Source organism: Pogoniulus pusillus, chromosome 6 (genome assembly GCF_015220805.1).
Source record: "Pogoniulus pusillus isolate bPogPus1 chromosome 6, bPogPus1.pri, whole genome shotgun sequence".
NCBI lineage: Eukaryota > Metazoa > Chordata > Aves > Piciformes > Lybiidae > Pogoniulus > Pogoniulus pusillus.
Window position 1 is genome coordinate 19,721,253 of NC_087269.1, and position 17,914 is coordinate 19,739,166.

The window sequence follows — 17,914 nt, forward strand, 5'->3', positions numbered from 1 at the left end:
CCAGCCAGCACTTTCATTTTAAAACTGACATGACGGTGTTGAATACTCATCAGCAGGTTCAACTGACTGTTGCATAATGAAGGCCTCTCATCTTCATATTACAGCCCTTAACTAACCTAGTTTCCTAGTATTTAGTCTTCCTTCCTGAAATTTAGATCCATATTTTCTCACTCCACTATCAGTGGATATGGATGGTTGTTTATTCCTTCTCGTGTCTTATGACACCTGGAGACTTATTACGCTTTCCAAGTTTCATTGAGCAATCCTAGCTTTTCAGTCTTTCCTCAGAGGCCATGTTTAATAGAGTTGTGATTTTTCCTTGCTGAGCTTTTCTCTGGGGTCTCTCCAATTGGTGCATGTGGTTTTTTTCAATTTTGGAGTTGATTTCAAACTGTGAACTTTAGCTCTTTCCAAAGGTGACTTGTGAAGTGTGAATAGTAATTTGGTTAGATAATGGAATTAATGCGTGAATGAAATTCATTAATACATTAACAAATAATTAATACATGAGTTAAATTAATTTTTTAGATAATGGAATTAATACAAGCTTCAGAGTCAATTGTCCAAAAGACTTTCTGGAAAAAGCTCTGTAGGTAAACAAAGGGGTCCAGGAAGGTTGGACCTGCTTCAAGAAAGAACTCCTGAAGGCACAGGAGCAGGCAGTGCCACTGAGCCGGAAGATGAGCCGACGAGGGAGGCAGCCAGGCTGGATGGGCAGGGAGCTGCTGAAGGAATTAAAGATTAAAAAGAGAGTGTATCATCTTTGGAAAAGAGGGGAGGTGTCCCAGGAGAAGTTCAAGGAGGTTGCTAGGTCTTGTAGAGGAAAAATTAGAGAGGCAAAAGCCCACTTGGAGCTCAGGCTGGCCACGGCTGCCAAGGAAAATAAAAAGTGTTTCTTTAAATATATGAATGGCAAGAGAAGGGCCAAGGACAACCTCCAGTCCTTACTAGATAGAGAGGGGAACATAGTGACAAAGGATGAGGAAAAGGCAGAGGTGCTTAACACCTTCTTTGCCTCAATCTTCACTAGTGGGACAGGTTGTCTCCAGGACAGCTGGACTCCTGAAGTGGTGGATGGAGTCAGGGACCAGTACAGTCCCCCTCTAATCCGTGAGGAAGCAGTAAGGGATCTGCTAAGTCACTTGGATCCTCACAAGTCCATGGGACCGGATGGGATCCACCCTAGGGTGCTGAGAGAGCTGGCAGCTGAGCTGGCCAAGCCACTCTCCATCATTTATCAGCAGTCCTGGCTCACTGGAGAGGTCCCTGAAGACTGGAAGCTGGCCAATGTGATTCCCATACACAAGAAGGGTCGTAAGGAGGAGCCAGAAAACTACAGACCTGTGAGCCTGACCTCAGTGCCAGGCAAGGTCATGGAACAGGTCATCTTGGGTGCCATCACAAAGCACCTACAGGATAGCCAAGGGATCAGAACCAGCCAGCATGGGTTTAGGAAGGGCAGGTCCTGCCTCACCAACCTGATCTCCTTTTATGATCAGGTTACCCACCTGGTGAATGTGGGGAAGGCTGTGGATGTAGTCTACTTGGACTTCAGCAAAGCCTTTGACACTGTCTGCCACAAGAAGCTCCTAGCCAAGCTGGCAGCTCATGGTTTGGACAGATTCACTCTGTGCTGGATCAAGAACTGGCTGGATGGCAGAGCTCAGAGAGTGGTGGTGAATGGTGCCACATCCAGTTGGCAGCCAGTCACAAGTGGTGTTCCCCAAGGATCAGTGCTGGGCACAGTCCTGTTCAATATCTTTATTGATGATCTGGACGAGGGCATTGAGTCCAGCATCAGTAAGTTTGCAGACGACACCAAGCTAGGAGCAGGTGTTGATCTGTTGGAAGGTAGGAGAGCCCTGCAGAGGGACCTGGACAGGCTGGATGGGTGGGCAGAGGCCAATGGGATGAGATTTAACAAGGCCAAGGGCAGGGTTCTGCACTTCGGCCACAATAATCCCAAGCAGCACTATAGGCTGGGGACTGAGTGGCTGGAGAGCAGCCAGGAGGAAAGGGACCTGGGGGTACTGATAGAGAGTAAGCTGAAGATGAGCCAGCAGTGTGCCCAGGTGGCCAAGAGAGCCAATGGCATCCTGGCCTGCATCAGGAACAGTGTGGCCAGTAGGACAAGGGAGGTTATTCTTCACCTGTACTCAGCACTGGTCAGGCCACACCTTGAGTACTGTGTCCAGTTCTGGGCCCCTCAATTCAAGAAAGATGTTGAGGTGCTGGAACATGTCCAGAGAAGGGCAACAAAGCTGGTGAGGGGACTGGAGCACAAATCCTATGAGGAGAGGTTGAGGGAGCTGGGCCTGTTTAGCCTGGAGAAGAGGAGGCTCAGGGGTGATCTTATTACTGTCTACAACTACCTGAAGGGGCATTGTAGCCAGGTGGGGGGTGGCCTCTTCTCCCAGGTAACCAGCAATAGAACAAGGGGACACAGTCTCAAGTTGTGCCAGGGTAGGTATAGGCTGGATGTTAGGAAGAAGTTCTTCACAGAGAGAGTGATTTCCCATTGGAATGGGCTGCCCAGGGAGGTGGTGGAGGCACCGTCCCTGGGGGTCTTCAAGAAAAGCCTGGATGAGGCACTCAGTGCCATGGTCTAGTTGACTGGCTAGGGCTGGGTGATAGGTTGGACTGGATGATCATGGAGGTCTCTTCCAACCTGGTTGATTCTATGATTCTATGATTCTATGATTCTAATGCATAGGAATAAAACATCTAATACCAGAACAATAACTGAGCAGTTTTGGTTTATACCTCATCTTCATATTCACCTTAATTCACCTTCATCCAAACCCTGATCTTCACAACCATTAATTTCCCTGCTCGGACGCTACCTTCATGTTTCTCCTCAGTACATAAGGCTGGGTAAGGACAGATCAGAAATACCAGATGAAGAAAAGGGTGAATTTCTCATAATTTCTGGCCTGAGCAGAAGCAGGTAGGCCCAAGGAATGTATGTGGAAGCTGTTATTCTTATGGTGTATAGTTGCATCCAGGCTAAATTTACTGCTTTGGAAAACTTGTTGAAGAAACATTTGAAAACTCCAAACCTGACCAGACAGATGCTAGACAAGCAAATTCTACCTTCTGATAATTGCTTCACTGCTTTTGTAGTGTGACTTTTTATAAACCATGTAGTGCCAGTTGTTAACAGTGGCTGTTTGAGCATCCCTGTGTGGGTTCAGTGATTCTTTCATAATCAGCTCCACCTTAAAAAGTTCTCCTTCTGTAGCCACCAAGTTTTATCCCCGTGAAAGCCCCATACATTACCATGGAAGCCATAGAGGCACCATGACCCAGGGAAGAGAGATAGGCTGGCACATTTCTGGCTCTTGGGGTCAGGATAAAGTGACAAAAGAGCACATAGTATGCTTTGGTCCTATCAGTGAAGATCAGAGATGCAATGTCTTGTTGAGACAATGAGTACTGCAAATCATATGAAGCTGGAAAAGACTCCTCGGGGCACAGCACTCTCTGTTTGTCTTACCCATAATAATACACTTCTATAAGTATTAGCTATCAGCCGCAGTCAGAAACAGAGCACCAAGCTAGATGGGTCTTTGCTCTTTCCCAATAGAATAATTCCTAGATCTCCTGTTGACAAAGAATCAGTGGGACATCTCTTAGATTGGAGATCCAGAGACAAGTTATGGATACAACATTTAAAATATGATGCCAGCATCGGGCAAAGCATAGCCCAAATTTAATGAGATTTCACAGATGAACTAGTCTTCCAGAGAGGCCTGTGCTTCCCAGGCCTGGCCCCAAGACTTGTTTGAGGAGGAAAGCAAGCCAAAACATAGGATTGCATGGTGCATTGTCAGGGCAACTCTCAATGCCCTCTGAGCTGGGTAGAGTGGGATCAGCAGGCTCACAGTGGGTAGTTCAGAGCAAAGTACTGTCAGTAATGTTTAAACTGGGATTGGCGCCTAATGAGAATGCATAGCCAGAACATATTAATGCACCAAAAAGGCTTTGAAATCCATCTTAGCATGACATTTGCTCACCTACTGCCAGAAATAAGGGCAGCTAAAAGCAACCTTTAATATCTTTGAAGAACAGAACTGAAACTGCAATGGACTTTTAATGGCCCTCAGATGACACTGCTATGTACCACTACATGAAGTTGAGACTGTCTTTTGCATAATGATGCACAGTAAGATTTATTAAGGTTTCAACTCTGGCACACACCTAAGGATACACAAAGTACACGACAGAAGCTCTAAACATTGGTGCGAAACATTCACACATCTCAATTTTTGTAGGATTAGCAATGCTCTGCAAATTGGAATCATCAAACAAAGCAAGAGCTGAGAAAAAAACATAATAAAATCTCTGTGTTTTTACAGAGTCCCAAACATGATCATAAAAGTAGCAAAAGAAGCATGTTTCCTGAACTTGCTTTCATTTGTGCTCTCATGTGAAGAAAGTGAAAGTGGAAAAACACATCACAGCATCAATAGTAAGGATTTTACCTATCCAAGAAAGCATGTCTGCACCCAAGTACATCAGTATCGTTCATAGCTGTGAAAGGAAAAGAGAAAGAGAATGTTTCCCTTACAGTGTTGGGAACAAAAACTTCAGTGACGACATCACCCTATTTATCAGCTTGACAGTCAGTCAGCCATAAACAGCAACAAGTAAACTTGCCCCAAATACAGTGTACACATGACATTCAGAGACTTAAAAAAGCATGATGCTTACATTTTGGAAGCTCTTATATAGTGTTTTTTCCCATTGGCATTGAGCTGGATCCACAAAATAGTGTTTCCTATATATCAGTCTACAAAATAGTCATGGAAAATATACAAGGGCAGAGTTTTTAATCCTAAACCATTTTGTTTGGAAGCTCTGAGCTATTACAGTTTGAAGTTAATTTGGCCCAATAAAAGGATGGGAAAGTTTGGATACAGATCCAAACACCCTTCATGCTTGGCAACACTGAATCAGTTTGGATTTTATCCATCTCTAATCACCAAACATTCAGTTGTAATTAGGATTTCTTGGGCAATGGAAGCTACCAGCTGCTGGGTTCTGAAGAAGACCTGGCAGTAACTCATGTCTCCCTGATAAGGTTCTGACAGGCAAGTAGTATCTTTGCATGCTGCTTGGATGGGACGTGGGAGGGTAATAGCTGTAGCTGCCCTGATCAGCTCAGGTAATGAAAAGTTCAGAGGGAGAGGGATAGTTTATTGCTGCAGGTGGGTAACAAACTGCCATACATTACTCAATGCACATATAACTCTCCTTAAAAATATTATCAAGTATGAAATCAGGCGGTCTGCCCACTCCAGTTCATCTACACAGAGTGAGAGTTGCAGTTTTACAGGGAGTTTTTTTCCAGCGCTAGAGCACAGCAAAAGCAGCCCAGTGCGAGTTGCAGTGGGTACTCCTGTATCCCTCTGCTGCAATGCAATGCTGCCGTAAGGGCAAGCTACAACTCTGCCTTCACGAATCCTGCAGGAGTTTTTGGAGAGAGATTTAGGGATGCTAGTAAGACCTTTCAGCAGAAGAAGGCAGGTTAAGAATAGAAGCCAAGACCTTTCCTTATAGATGTGCCTATGCAGAAAGGTAAAGAGGATGTGCACAGCAAGTTTCACCCAGAGTGACGGAGGTTGATGGTTTCAATTACACTGCCCCCAGGGAGCCAGAGGTTCCAAGCTCTGCGTGAGCAGGCGCTCTGAGCTGTGTCAGCTGCACTGAAGTGCTGACTAAGCACTTTTATCAACAGAGCAGACCCGTTCCGGCAGGAAACGAGGCAATGTAGGTGCTGCCAAAGTTGAGAAAGCCATATCCTGCGTGTCAGAGGCTCCACTTGTGCGCGTCAGCACGCTTACAGATAAGCTATGGGGAGTGTGCTGGCTTACAGAGATGTGCGCCTTGCCTGTGGGTGAAAAAGGGAATTGTACTGCATGTTCATTTGGCTTAAGGGATTTTTGGTGCACGGGTAAACTGTGATGGTGCCAGGTAAGAGGCATCAACAAGTTTGAATAAACATTTCACAGAAGCAGAAACATCTCTGCTGCTATAAGTGTGTTGAAGGGATGAGTGACTCTAACAGTGAAATAATGCAAACCACTTAGTTGCAACTTTTCATGGGGGTTGTCCCCAGTTCCATTAGCAAATCCTTCCAATTAAAAAACTAAGGAAGGTTATAGATCACCCAGATGCAGCCCAGAAGTTGGAACCTACATGAATAAAATCATCCAACAAGTCAGCAGCAAATCTGAGAAGATGGGAAGTCAGAAGTCTGTATTTTGCCAACCTCTTGGGTTATACTCAGAAGACAGACAGCACTAGTCAGGCTAGTGAGCTGTGAGGAAAAATAGATTTATTTAGGTATGTTAGCTGTTTGGTTGCCTAATAAATGCTAGTGGTGGTGCATGTTTGTAACAAGACAGAGACCTATGCATAGAAGTTTGCAGGTCCTATTCCTAGCTGTGCAAAGAAAAGTGCTCCTTTGGTAAAAAAAGCTGAGAGCAGCATCACCTGAGTTTATTTATGCAAGGACAAGTATAAAATACTTTCAGCCTAATCCACTTTCAGAAGTACACTCTGAAATGTAAAACAAACAAGTAGCAATTTTCATGTTCTTACATTAATGAAGAACCTTTAGTGGGGGCAAAATGAATCAAATAATTCTACACAAAAGAGTGAGCCCACAACACAAAGTGAACTGACAAAGGCGCAGAGAAACAGAAAGAATGTTTGCAGTAAATTGTCAGGTACATAAAGCTGGAGAAATCCAGATATGCCTGACTCTTTTATCTATCTTCTGTCACAGGAAATGCATCCTAAGAATCCTCCTTAACAACTGATCAATCTAGCTCTGTCCCAGTGCTCATTAGAGTTCTTGATGCAATTAAAGGAACTGTTGCATCAACATAATCGGGATGGCTGATAAACAGTGACAATAATTGATACTAGTACTCAGTACTGCATCTTTTTAGCTCTGTAGGATACAGACAGCTTAGGCAGTCCTTACTGATATCTTTACATCAGTATTTATATAAACCTTAAAAGATTAGAAGACTGAAGGAATTTATGAGAGACATTGTATCAAGGCAGCACTGAGATGAACAGAATTATATGAGAAGGTCTAAAATGCCCATTTACATTAATATCTTTTATCAAACAATGGCAAGAAGCAGATGCTTTGGGAAAGAGTATGCAAAATCAGTCATTTCTGGTTTTCCTCTCAACCAGCAGTCCAAGGACTTCCTGAGATTGAGCATTCACAAGGGCCATCAGATTAAATAACTGCTGATAGAGGTTTTTTGGGGTGAATTTGTTTTTTTGTGAATTATCTTCTCTCTTTGATAGGATTTCCCTTTGCTATGTTAAAGGAGTAGACTCGAATCTACAAATCTTAATTAGCTCTCCAGGCAATACAGCTTCTAACAACTCCATTTCCTTGGGTCTGCTGACTGTTCTGTGCATAATCCAGACCTGTCATTCTCTTGCGAGGAGTGTTTGCTGTACAGACACAAAAGTCTGTTCCAAAACAAACTGCATGTTAAGGTGTTAAGTCTCATAAGGATTGGGTGAAGCACAGGCTAAATTTTCTGTAATACTTAAAAGCAGACATGTATTATCCTGCCTAAGTGATTACTGAGAGAGGGGTGGAGTAGCTAAATCTGTACTAATTGCCCTATGCAGGGAAGCAGGAATGACAGTGTGTTTGTATTATCCATACTTCACACAACATGAATACTAAAATCAGGTACAAACCATCATGCCTACTGGTAGAATTAAGCACCTGTCTGGAGATTCATCGGCTTTCAAATAATAAACACTTTAAAGAGGTGCAAAGGAGAATGGCAGGTGCCTACTTTCCATGTCCTTCTGGCCTAGAAATACAGCAATGTTTGACAAAATGAGCACAGTAACCTTGCAGTGATGCACCTCAAAGTGTATCAGTTAATGGAGAGATGGGGACTGTCAGATGTCAGTAGTGCTCTAAAGCAGAGGGCAAAACTCCTCCTAACACCAGAGCACTGAGTGTAATGTCCTCACACAGGTGTTCAAACATCCTCCAGCATCTATCCCCATGCCTGCTGATGAGTCACTCCTGCCTTGCCAGACCTCGTTGTCCCAGGCTGCCAGACCTCGTTGTCCCAGGCTGCCACCAACACAGCCCATGAAAGGGGAACCAGCTGTTAAACATAAATGCCTGGAGGTGGTTAAGTCCTATTCCAGTTACAGTGGGATAAGGGGGATGGCCATGAGGGCCTGTGAAATTCCAAACACCTCCAGGAAAGCAAAGATGCATAACAGAGCCCTCCCCACCCCACAAGCTGTAGCTGCCAGGCTGTCTCACCTGCTCTCAGAGAGGCTTTCTGTGCTCTGAGAGGAGCTGCCCACTTACCACTTGCATATAGATCTGCCCTTTGGACAGAGTGGGGAGTGCACTGAGGGGATCACTGAGAGCCCTAATTAACGCACAGGACTGAGCTGGTTGGGGAGAAAAGGGACAGAAGGCGAGAAAAAGAGGAGGAGAGCTGAGCAGGGAGGCAGCACAGTGGGAAGAGCGCAGAAGTCGCGAGGGAAGGAAGAAAACTGAAGAAAAAAGGAGGAGAAAGGGGAGGAGATGAAAGGCAAAAGGAGACGGGAGGACCGGGTGGGGAGGAGGGGAGAGCCCGGGGAGGAGAGAAGGGAGGCAGCTCGGCAGAGAGGAAAGGGACGGGACCCGGCGCCCCGCGGGCCATGCGCCTCTTGGCCACGGCGCTGGCCGCCCTGCTGGCCACAGCCCCAGCCCCAGGTAAGCGGCACCGCGGTTCAGCAGCGGCCGGACCCTGGCCCCGGCAGCCCCTTCTGGGTTGCCTGCGGGATCTCGGGCTCCGCCTCGGGGTGACGCCCGCCCCTTAGCGCTGCGGAGCTAAGTCCAGCTGCCCCTTGGCACCGCCATCGGCACCGCGGAAGGGGGTAGGGCAGCAGCCGCGAAATGCGACAGCTACCGGGACTCAGGCGCTGGGAAAGAGCTCTTAGCGAGAAGTGCCTCGGCCCAGGGAAGGCAGGCAGGTCCCTGCAGCCCCGCTCCCCTGCAGCCCGCCGGATCCTGCCCCGCCGACTCCCGGCCCGGTCCTCACCCCGCTCTGCCGCCGCCTGTCCGCGTTCCCGGCAGCAGCGCTTCTGCCGGCGACCTGATCGGCTGCTGTGTTTTTAAACAAGAAAACCCTTCCCATGCAGAAGTTATGGGAAGGCGTCCTCCGCCAGCCTTCGGTGTCAGGCGGGACAATGTTGAGCTGCACCGTAGAACTGCAGGGAAAGCTGAGGCAAAGGACGATCTGGGATAGTTTTTTCCACGGATACCTATGTCCCATAGGCATCCAGTAGAAATGAAACTCATGTGTCTCTTGCAAAAGACTGTTCAAGACCTTTACGCCTCCAAAATCAAAGGTGCGTTGGCCAGCGTCCTGTCCTAAAGCTGCTAAATGGACAGAGTCCAGATCTGAACTTCAAGGTGCAGTGTGCATTAGAGAGGCAAGAAAGCCCTGCTCATTCGAGGTTAGTAAAAGAGGTGAATCTGAATCTCCACTTCAGAAGAGCAGGGGATGGCGGATGTAGAGCTTTAGTCAATGCAGAAGCTTTCTCCAAGAAGGAGCCTCTGACTTGTGAAACTTGCAGACAGATGTGTTTGGCTGAAAACAGCTGGTTGCTTTTGGTGATTTTGCTAGCCAGCTCCCAGCTACTTTTGTTTAAACAAATAACTTTTCTTCTTCCTGACTCATCTCTTCGTCTAACTTTTTAATTGTAGAGAAGTCAAAGCAGACTTTGACAGTATCATTGTTTCACAGAACAAATTATGACATGGATAAAGGCCATCCCATACGATTCTGGTCATGAAAATCTGAGATCAGAAGGTAATTACCCTGATGGCACACTTCTCTAGTTCCTTAGCTATCAGCAGGGGCTGGGGAAAAATGCTCTCTTGGTCTTGAAGGGCGAGTTGTAGATTCTGCCTGTCAGTGTCCATGAAGAAAGAGTGGCCTATATCTATAATTAAACCTGGGCTACAAGCAGCACTGCACCTGAGCAGCCCTACTTGTGGTATTCTTCCACAAAAACACAGCCATACTGGAATGGCTTACCAAACACAAGGATCCTACAGTCACTGTGGGTCCTTTGCTACTGTTACAGCACAGACCGAGGGGACAGCCCTATCATAGACAGGTTTCTGGCTGCTAAAAGTCTCTTGACAGGGCTGTGAAAGGGTTTTGATATCTCACATATCAGAGAACAAAGTCCAAACCTGGCTCATGCTTGGAACCGAACTGGTGTAAACAGAAATGGACTGTTTTGAAAAAGTCTATTCTGAAAATAGAATTTAGTCTGCAGTAACCTTCCCTGACTCCCAACAGGCAAGTGAGACATGCAGGTGAAGGGTACCAAAGAAACAGACAGATAAAATGTAGGGATGGGGCCAACTAAGCAAGATAGTTGCAAATAGTGAAGACACGTTTGATGATAAAGCAAAGTGCAAGAGAACCCCCAGGTCTTTCATTTACTCTCTCCCCTTTCTAGAAATAGTTTCCAAACAGAAGCAAGATGAAAACTCTTATGATGATCTCTACTTGAGTGGCTACCTCGTGCTATACTGGGAAGGCAGGAGAAGAGAAACAGCTATTTCTTACTTGAAGCAGCAATCTGAAGTCTAGAAATTCAGTGCCCTGTTGACACACAAGCCTGCTCTCAAGTTTTGGAGAAGTCTTCTGTCTTGGCAAGGAGCTCATTACAACAGTAAACATCATGTTGAGCTGATCCAGTGCCTGTTAAAGACAGGAGGAATATTTCCACTAGAGTTTGGGAGCCCTGAATGAGGCTTTTGCTTTCCACATAAAAAGAAAGGAACTACCTCTTTCCTCCAAAATCCACCACTGTTCCTGCTCTACTGGCAGTGAGGGGATACAGTCAAGTGGACACTTTTTCTGTTACATGTTCAACATAATATTAGATCAGATCACAGTAAAAGCATCAGAAAATTTCCCAGACTCTCCCTACTGTAGAGCCACACCAGCAGAAAGCACAGAAGGAAGATAAGGAGATGGGTTTATGCTGATCAGACAACATGAAAGACACAAAGTTTGATATTAATAAACATGTCCTCAGAGGAAAAGTAGAAGCCTTAGGTATAAAATAGCAATGTTTGTATGAGTGTAAACAGCTAGAAAGAGATCAGAACTCCATGTACAATGTGTCTTTATCTTCTTGCAGAGGCTTCCATCATCACCATATCTGAGTTCCTCTGTATTTTCTCTTGTGTACTTCTTGGCACTATGTTCTGCCTAGTTTTGAATTAAGCAATGATTCTTTTGCCTTTTATTTTGGGGCTCTGTTTCACATTTAATCCCAGCCAGCTTTTTCAGACAAGAACTTCACATGTCAGGAAAATGACATAATTGTTTTTCTTTACAGTTTTCATGACATGTTCATAATTTCAGTAGAAAGAGGTTGTGCCATTTACACAAACCACATTTTTATAAGAGACTTGTTAAGCATTTATAACCCAAATAATAATGAGAAAGTCAAAAAGTGTTGAAATTGTTAAACTTACTCCTATCTACTGAGTAGCTCAGCTTTCAAATTTTAATCTTATCTCACTGGCAGAGGCAGCCATCTTATCTTTACATTTGCCTGTAAAGTTTGTGAAGTAACTGAAGCTTTATGATTTGAAAGCTTTTGGTGGTATTCAGCCTTAATTTTCAATTTCAACATCCTGTTCTACTTGTGTGATTTTTGCAATCCAAAATAATCTCTTTCTTTGGCAGCTACATAAATTGCACACAGAAACATCACGCACAGATAATTATATCAATAATCTAAGCCATGTTTAGCTCAAATTCTAAAAACCCTCCATTCCTTATACATTTTTTTGCTTCATAAAGTAATGTCTACTTGGAAAACCACACAATTCGTTAGAGCTTTCTATTAAAATGACTCAATATACTTATTATACTATTAATTTGCAGAGGGTTCTTTTCAAACTGTTGCATTGAAACTTCTGTATTTAGTGGATTTACTTTATGTAAGGTGACACAATGCATCACTACTTCACTGGGGCCATAAAACTATTGTCTCTGCCTCTAGTACTCCTTCAGAAATAGAATGGGAATACTTTACTTGATTATTTTGAGGATAATATATGTTTGTGTTTCAGAAGCTGATGTCACACAGGAGTCTCCACCAAAATACTCATCCTCTTTGTTAAAATATTCCCAGCTGATGTGTTAGAAAAATGTCCAGAAATGGAATAAATCTTTCTCCCAGACTTGCATTTCTTGCAAGTATTTGAGTACAGTATGTTCATGTAAGAGGAACCTCAATATTAACCTTTTGGAAGACATTTCTCTCATTGCAGGCAGTGCTTGCTCACTGGTGAAATATGGTTCTCTCTCTAGTGGATGCCATCAGACCAGGAGATTACACATGACACATTCATTCAGGGAACACATTGCCACAATATACCACTGGTCAAAAATAGGTCAGTCTTGTATATAACTAATTAGAACATTCTTAATGTACATTAGGGGGCAAATAAAATGAGTTTTGGAAAAATCAGTCCATCATAATCAGTTAAATCAGGAAAGTAAATTTTCATTTAACAGCTATGAATGTCTTTCAACCTTCACCTATACTGGTCATGGTTAGAAATAAAGCAGAAAGACAGACAAATGTTCTAAGCAAGGTTTGTGCTGAAGAACAGAAAACTGAGAGTTAGAAATTAATGGAACAGTGGAATAATAGTTTGTCCCAATATAATCTCATGTCAGATTTTGTTGTGCAAAGACTAATTTGAATTTGTAGTTAGAAGGACTAATCTGACAGATTTAATCAAGGCTTGAGAAGACCATTTGATTATGGTAAGGAAAATATTACTTAAAGCAAAGGCCATGGAAAACTGTAAGGTAAGGAGTTGGTTATGTGCACAGGTTAGCAGTCTTTTAGTAATGACCTAGAGAACAGTATGACGTAAGCTTTGCACAAACGATGTCTAGAAGAAGTAGAAAAAAGCATGAAGGTTGAAATGATGGGACTTCATGAGATTGCAGTAGCATGTACACAAATCTGAGGGCCAAATAACAAAAATGGGATAGATCTTATTAAAGCCAGGATTAGTAAGAGTTTCTTTGAATCACTAGGAACTGAACCACAAGTGACAACTACGGGAAAGTTCCCAACGAATGACCATATCACAGAATTAACCATGTTGGAAAAGACCTTTGAGATCATCGAGTCCAACCTATCACCTAACACCTTCTAATTAACTAAACCATGGCACTGAGTGACTCATGCAGTCTCCTTTTAAACACCTCCAGGGACAGTGACTCCACTACCTCCACAGGCAGTCTGTTCCAATGCCAGTCACACTTTCTGTGAAGAACTTAACATCCAGCCTTAACCTGGCCTGACACAGTTTGGGACTGTGTCCTCTTGTTCTGTCACGGGTTGTCTGGGAGAAGAGACCAACCCCCACCTGGCTTCAGCCTCCCTTCAGGTAGTTTTAGAGAGCAACAAGGTCTCCTCTGACCCTCCTCTTCTTCAGGCTAAACAACCCTATATAATCATGTATGAAAATACTATGAAAAAACAACAACATAATTCTGGGATATAACAGCAAAATATATCCCAGCCAAACCTATGGAGTACTGTGACTATTTCAAAGGATGGAGGTGGGTAGATTCAGACTGGACATGACAAGGAAATTCTTCACCATGAAAGTGGTGAGACCCTGGAATGAGTTGCCCAGGAAGATAGTTGAGGCCCCATCCCTGGAGTGTTTAAGGCTAGACTGGATGAGGCTCTGGCCAGCCTAATCTAGGGTAGGGTGTCCCTGCTCACAGCAGGGGTGTCAGAAGTAGATGATCTTTGTGGTCCCTTCCAACCATGACTGATTCTATGATATTGAAGAGCTTCTTTACAGATACTGTCTATAATTCCAGTCATTCACATTAAAAAAAAACCAAACCAAAAAACAGAATAAGTACAACCAAAACTCAATTTTAAACTGAAATGAGTGCAGAGAAGGGCTGCTAAGGTGAATAGAGAAGCAGAGTTTGGATTCTTTAGCTCAAGAAAAAGCAGAAAACACTATTTTCACTTAATGTCAGAACAAGAACAAATGGGCATAAAGTAACCATTGAAACATTTTAACTTGGATATCATAAGAAGAATGCAAGTGGTCAGGAGAGCAGATCATGGAATAGATTTCCAAAAGATATCCTTGGCTCTTGCTCCAATCTAGTTTTAGATTGATGTTATTCAGAATGACAAACTAAGTGCAAATGTCTTCAGCCCAATGACTTCAGCCCTACCTTATTAATTAGTGACAGCAAGACTGGAGCAGACTCACTGAAAGAAGGCCTCATGCAATTTAACATTCACAAAGAGACTGAAGACATCAGGTTCTAAAACTTCATTAAATTGCTGCACACTCAATGCTATCAGTTTAGCTGCTGTGGACTTGCCTACTGGGACAGATTCTGGTGGTGGTGTGCCAATATCACAGAACTTTAGAGGTTGGAAGTGACCTCGAGAAGTCATCTAGTCCAACCTCCCTGCCAAGACAGGATTTCCTAAGGTAGTTTGCACAGAAATGCATCCAGGCAGATTTTGAAAGTCACCAGAGAAGGAGACTCCAAAATCTCTCTGGGCAGCCTGTTCCAGTGCTCTGCCACTTTCACTGTAAAGAAGTTTCTCCTCATGTTGACATGAAACCTTTTATGCTCCAATTCATAGACGTTGCTGCTTCTGTTATTGCTGCTGACCAGCAAAGAGAGATTGGCCTCATCCACTTGACACCTGCCCCTCAGATATTTGTACACATTGATCAGATCTCTCAGTCTTCTCCAGACTAAACAGGTTTCTCAGTCTCTCTTTGTAAGGGAGATGCTTAAGTCTCCCAGTCATCCTTGTAACTCTCCACTGGACTCTCTCCAGCAGGTCCCTGTCTCTCTTGAACTGGGGAGCCCAAAACTGGAGGATTCTCAATATCTTTTCTTTCCTTTCCAGATGTTTGTGAGGCTTTAAACGTAACAGTCTCTCCAGGACCAACAGTGCGATACTCTGAGGGAGATAATGCCACCCTTTACTGCCACATTTCTCAAAAGAGAAAGACAGAGAATTTGCTGGCTGTGCGCTGGGTCTTTGCTGCATCACCAACCCAGGAGCACCTGATGATCAAAATGACAAAGTTTGGGTCCGTTCAGTATTATGGAAATTATACTCACCGTTTCCACAAGCAAAGACTTCATCTTCTTAAAGAGAAACATGGAACTATATACAAGTTTCTTATTCTTAGCCTCCAGCAAGGAGATCAAGGACATTACATATGCAAAGTCCAGGAAATTGGCAAACACAGGAATAAGTGGACAGCGTGGTCAAATGGCACAGCAGCTACTGAAATAAGAGGTGAGAGACTACTGATTTCAATGCTGTCATTTTTCATGTCCCATGACCCCTTTTTTTTCCTTACATGTTGGTCCATGAGATGTATGAGAAGAAAATCTAATACTCAACTTCTTTACTTACACATTACAATTTAAACATTAACCAGTGTGTAATAACATGTTGGAAGCAGGAACATTGTTAGCTTTCTAGAAGATAATTTATTTTTTTACCTTTTATGAAAAAAGCAGCAATTAAAACTCCTTTACATTCAGCTATAGGACTCTACAGCTTTGCTAGTGGAAATGCCATTACTGTTTAAATACAAAGAGACAGAAACAGAGAGAAATTAACTTATGCAATGGGTCAGCTAGAAAAAGAAGCATTGTATTTTAGATCTATGTTTTGCCTCTCAATGTTTTTAATGCTTTTAGCTTTAATCTAGCAGCAGTTGATGAGTAGCATTTCTAGTGTCACATTTGTATGTTTGTTTCTACTACTTATAGGCAGAAAGCAGAGCTAAAAAAGTAGTGACCAGCCACCTGGTATTGCACTTCAGATAAAGAAATTACCAGTAACGAGTGAGAGTTTTGAACCAAGACAGAAGTGAGCCTTCTCTTTGGGATGGGTCAGCTCAAATCTAACCCAACCACCATGTCCACACTGGATGGGTGAAACTGGATTTAGAGAACAAACTGCTTTGAAGGGGTGGTTGAGTTCAGCAGTTATGCGGTTAGCACTGGCTGGCTAACTAGTCCCCTGGCTGTGGCTTTGTAAACAGAAAAGTTAATTTCCCATGGGGCCAACTCTAAAGATAATGCCAAAAATCAAGGGTGGTCCATAGGTCTGGAAAATCAAGAGACTTACCCAGCAATCACAGAAAAACTTGAAGGAAACTGCTTCATGAAGTAGTTCAATGATATTTCTGTTCATGCTAAATTTATCCTTGTGTTTAGACCCTAGAGGTTAGCCCTGTAGATAGGAAATGTCCTACTCTGTGGCATTTCCTATGTGACCTACCATGCTCTCTGGCAGGGGCATTGGAATAGATGATCTTTTGAGGTCTGTTCTAACCCCCAACATTCTGTGCTCCTGTGAAATCCTAATCCCACTTATCTACTTCATGGTTTGGTGAAAATGGCCCTAGCTCTCTTCTGAAACCAGTTTTAAACTGAGGGAACTCCACTGGCTACAGGCCTTTTCAAAATAGATTCAAACACATCTTTGTAGTCTTAATCCAAAGCACATTCCCTTAACACCAAATTCACTGGTGCCATTCAGGTTTATGCATTACTTTTGGATTATAAACACATCAGGAAGAGAAATGTAAAGGTAAAAAAAAATATTTTTGAGTGTATAATTTCCTGTGGACAGCTCTCAGGTGTCACAAGATTTTGTTTAGATCTGTCAGAAGTACGATAGCAAAGCATGTGAAAAGCACAATACAACAGGAGAAAGAGCAGCTTCACGTTGATCAACAATGGTTCAACTTGCCTTGAGAAATCATGGAATTAACTTAATGTAATGATATAGCTGGTAATTACTAACAATCATGAAAGACACTATCAATCCAGAGTCAAAGTTTTGCTGGAGTTAGATTGAAAAGCCGTGAATCAATTTTAAACAGCAAGAAAGCCCTACTCTAAACTATTTTGTCTTACTATGTATGGAAGCCTTCCAGACATTCCTAGGGGATTTCCTGTGCATCGTGATTGCAGGTAGTCAGAAATATAAATAATGAGAGAGCAGGCCCGAAGTTTGAATGGGAACTCCACCCCCTTAGCCGTCTTCAACAGGGAAATGTCCATCCCTCCAACACCCACACCTCAGCTTTGTGTATCAGCCATGCTTCATTTGCACAGAAGACCACAGAATCGAGAATTAAAGAAAGGCTTCACCAAAGCTCATTAAACTTCTGAGTACAAATCACCAGAACAATTGGTACCATGGATCAGAAATGTGATCTCACAGCCAAATGCCATCTGTAATCTGTAACTTTATATTCTGTAGAAACAAAGACCTACATGGTCATGCTGTCAGCTAGTCTGCATCCTTTTGAACCCACAGTCTGATTTTAATGGTCTTAAAAAATATTAAAGTTACACAAATACTGTGAAATTGGCAGAGGGAAAGGGAGAGATCTGTATGAACTTCCTCTAAAAAGCTGCAAGAACAAAAAGGGTAATTGTTGTTCTTGAGCTGTCAAGTGCCCAGTACGTGGGGCTTCTGGACATGTCACAGGAGGAGTCTAGTACAGACCTTGTCATGGAGAGGAGAGCCGTTTGGGTGTGGAACACAAAATTAATCACATTCACAGCAAAAATACTAGTTTCTTGTTTCATTTCTGTTGCTTTTTTCAATCTTGTTTATAAACAGGGAGGAGTAAAAACACTAGAGCCCAACATCTGAACTCAACCATCTTAGTCTCTAGAGGGCATTAAATTTTACAAACGCTGAGCCCACGTTGAGTGGCTGGAGCCAAGACACAGTGGTTTGTCTTGTAACCTCACAGGGATATGAA

General features: G+C 43.3%; 1 protein-coding gene across 2 annotated transcripts in view; it reads left to right on the top strand.

Moving 5' to 3' along the window:
• Positions 1 to 8,652: 8,652 nt before the first annotated feature.
• The window catches only part of VSTM4 (V-set and transmembrane domain containing 4), a 45,527-nt gene continuing 36,265 nt past the window's right edge, over positions 8,653 to 17,914 (top strand). The window contains exons 1-2 of one of the 2 annotated variants that reach the window (XM_064144764.1): positions 8,653 to 8,770; positions 15,019 to 15,417. In XM_064144764.1, coding sequence (XP_064000834.1) covers positions 8,716 to 8,770; positions 15,019 to 15,417 — 454 coding nt within the window. In that variant the 5' untranslated portion in view covers positions 8,653 to 8,715. Of the gene's footprint in view, positions 8,771 to 9,783; positions 9,873 to 15,018; positions 15,418 to 17,914 lie in introns of those variants that run through there. The other variant, XM_064144763.1, reaches the window with a different exon arrangement.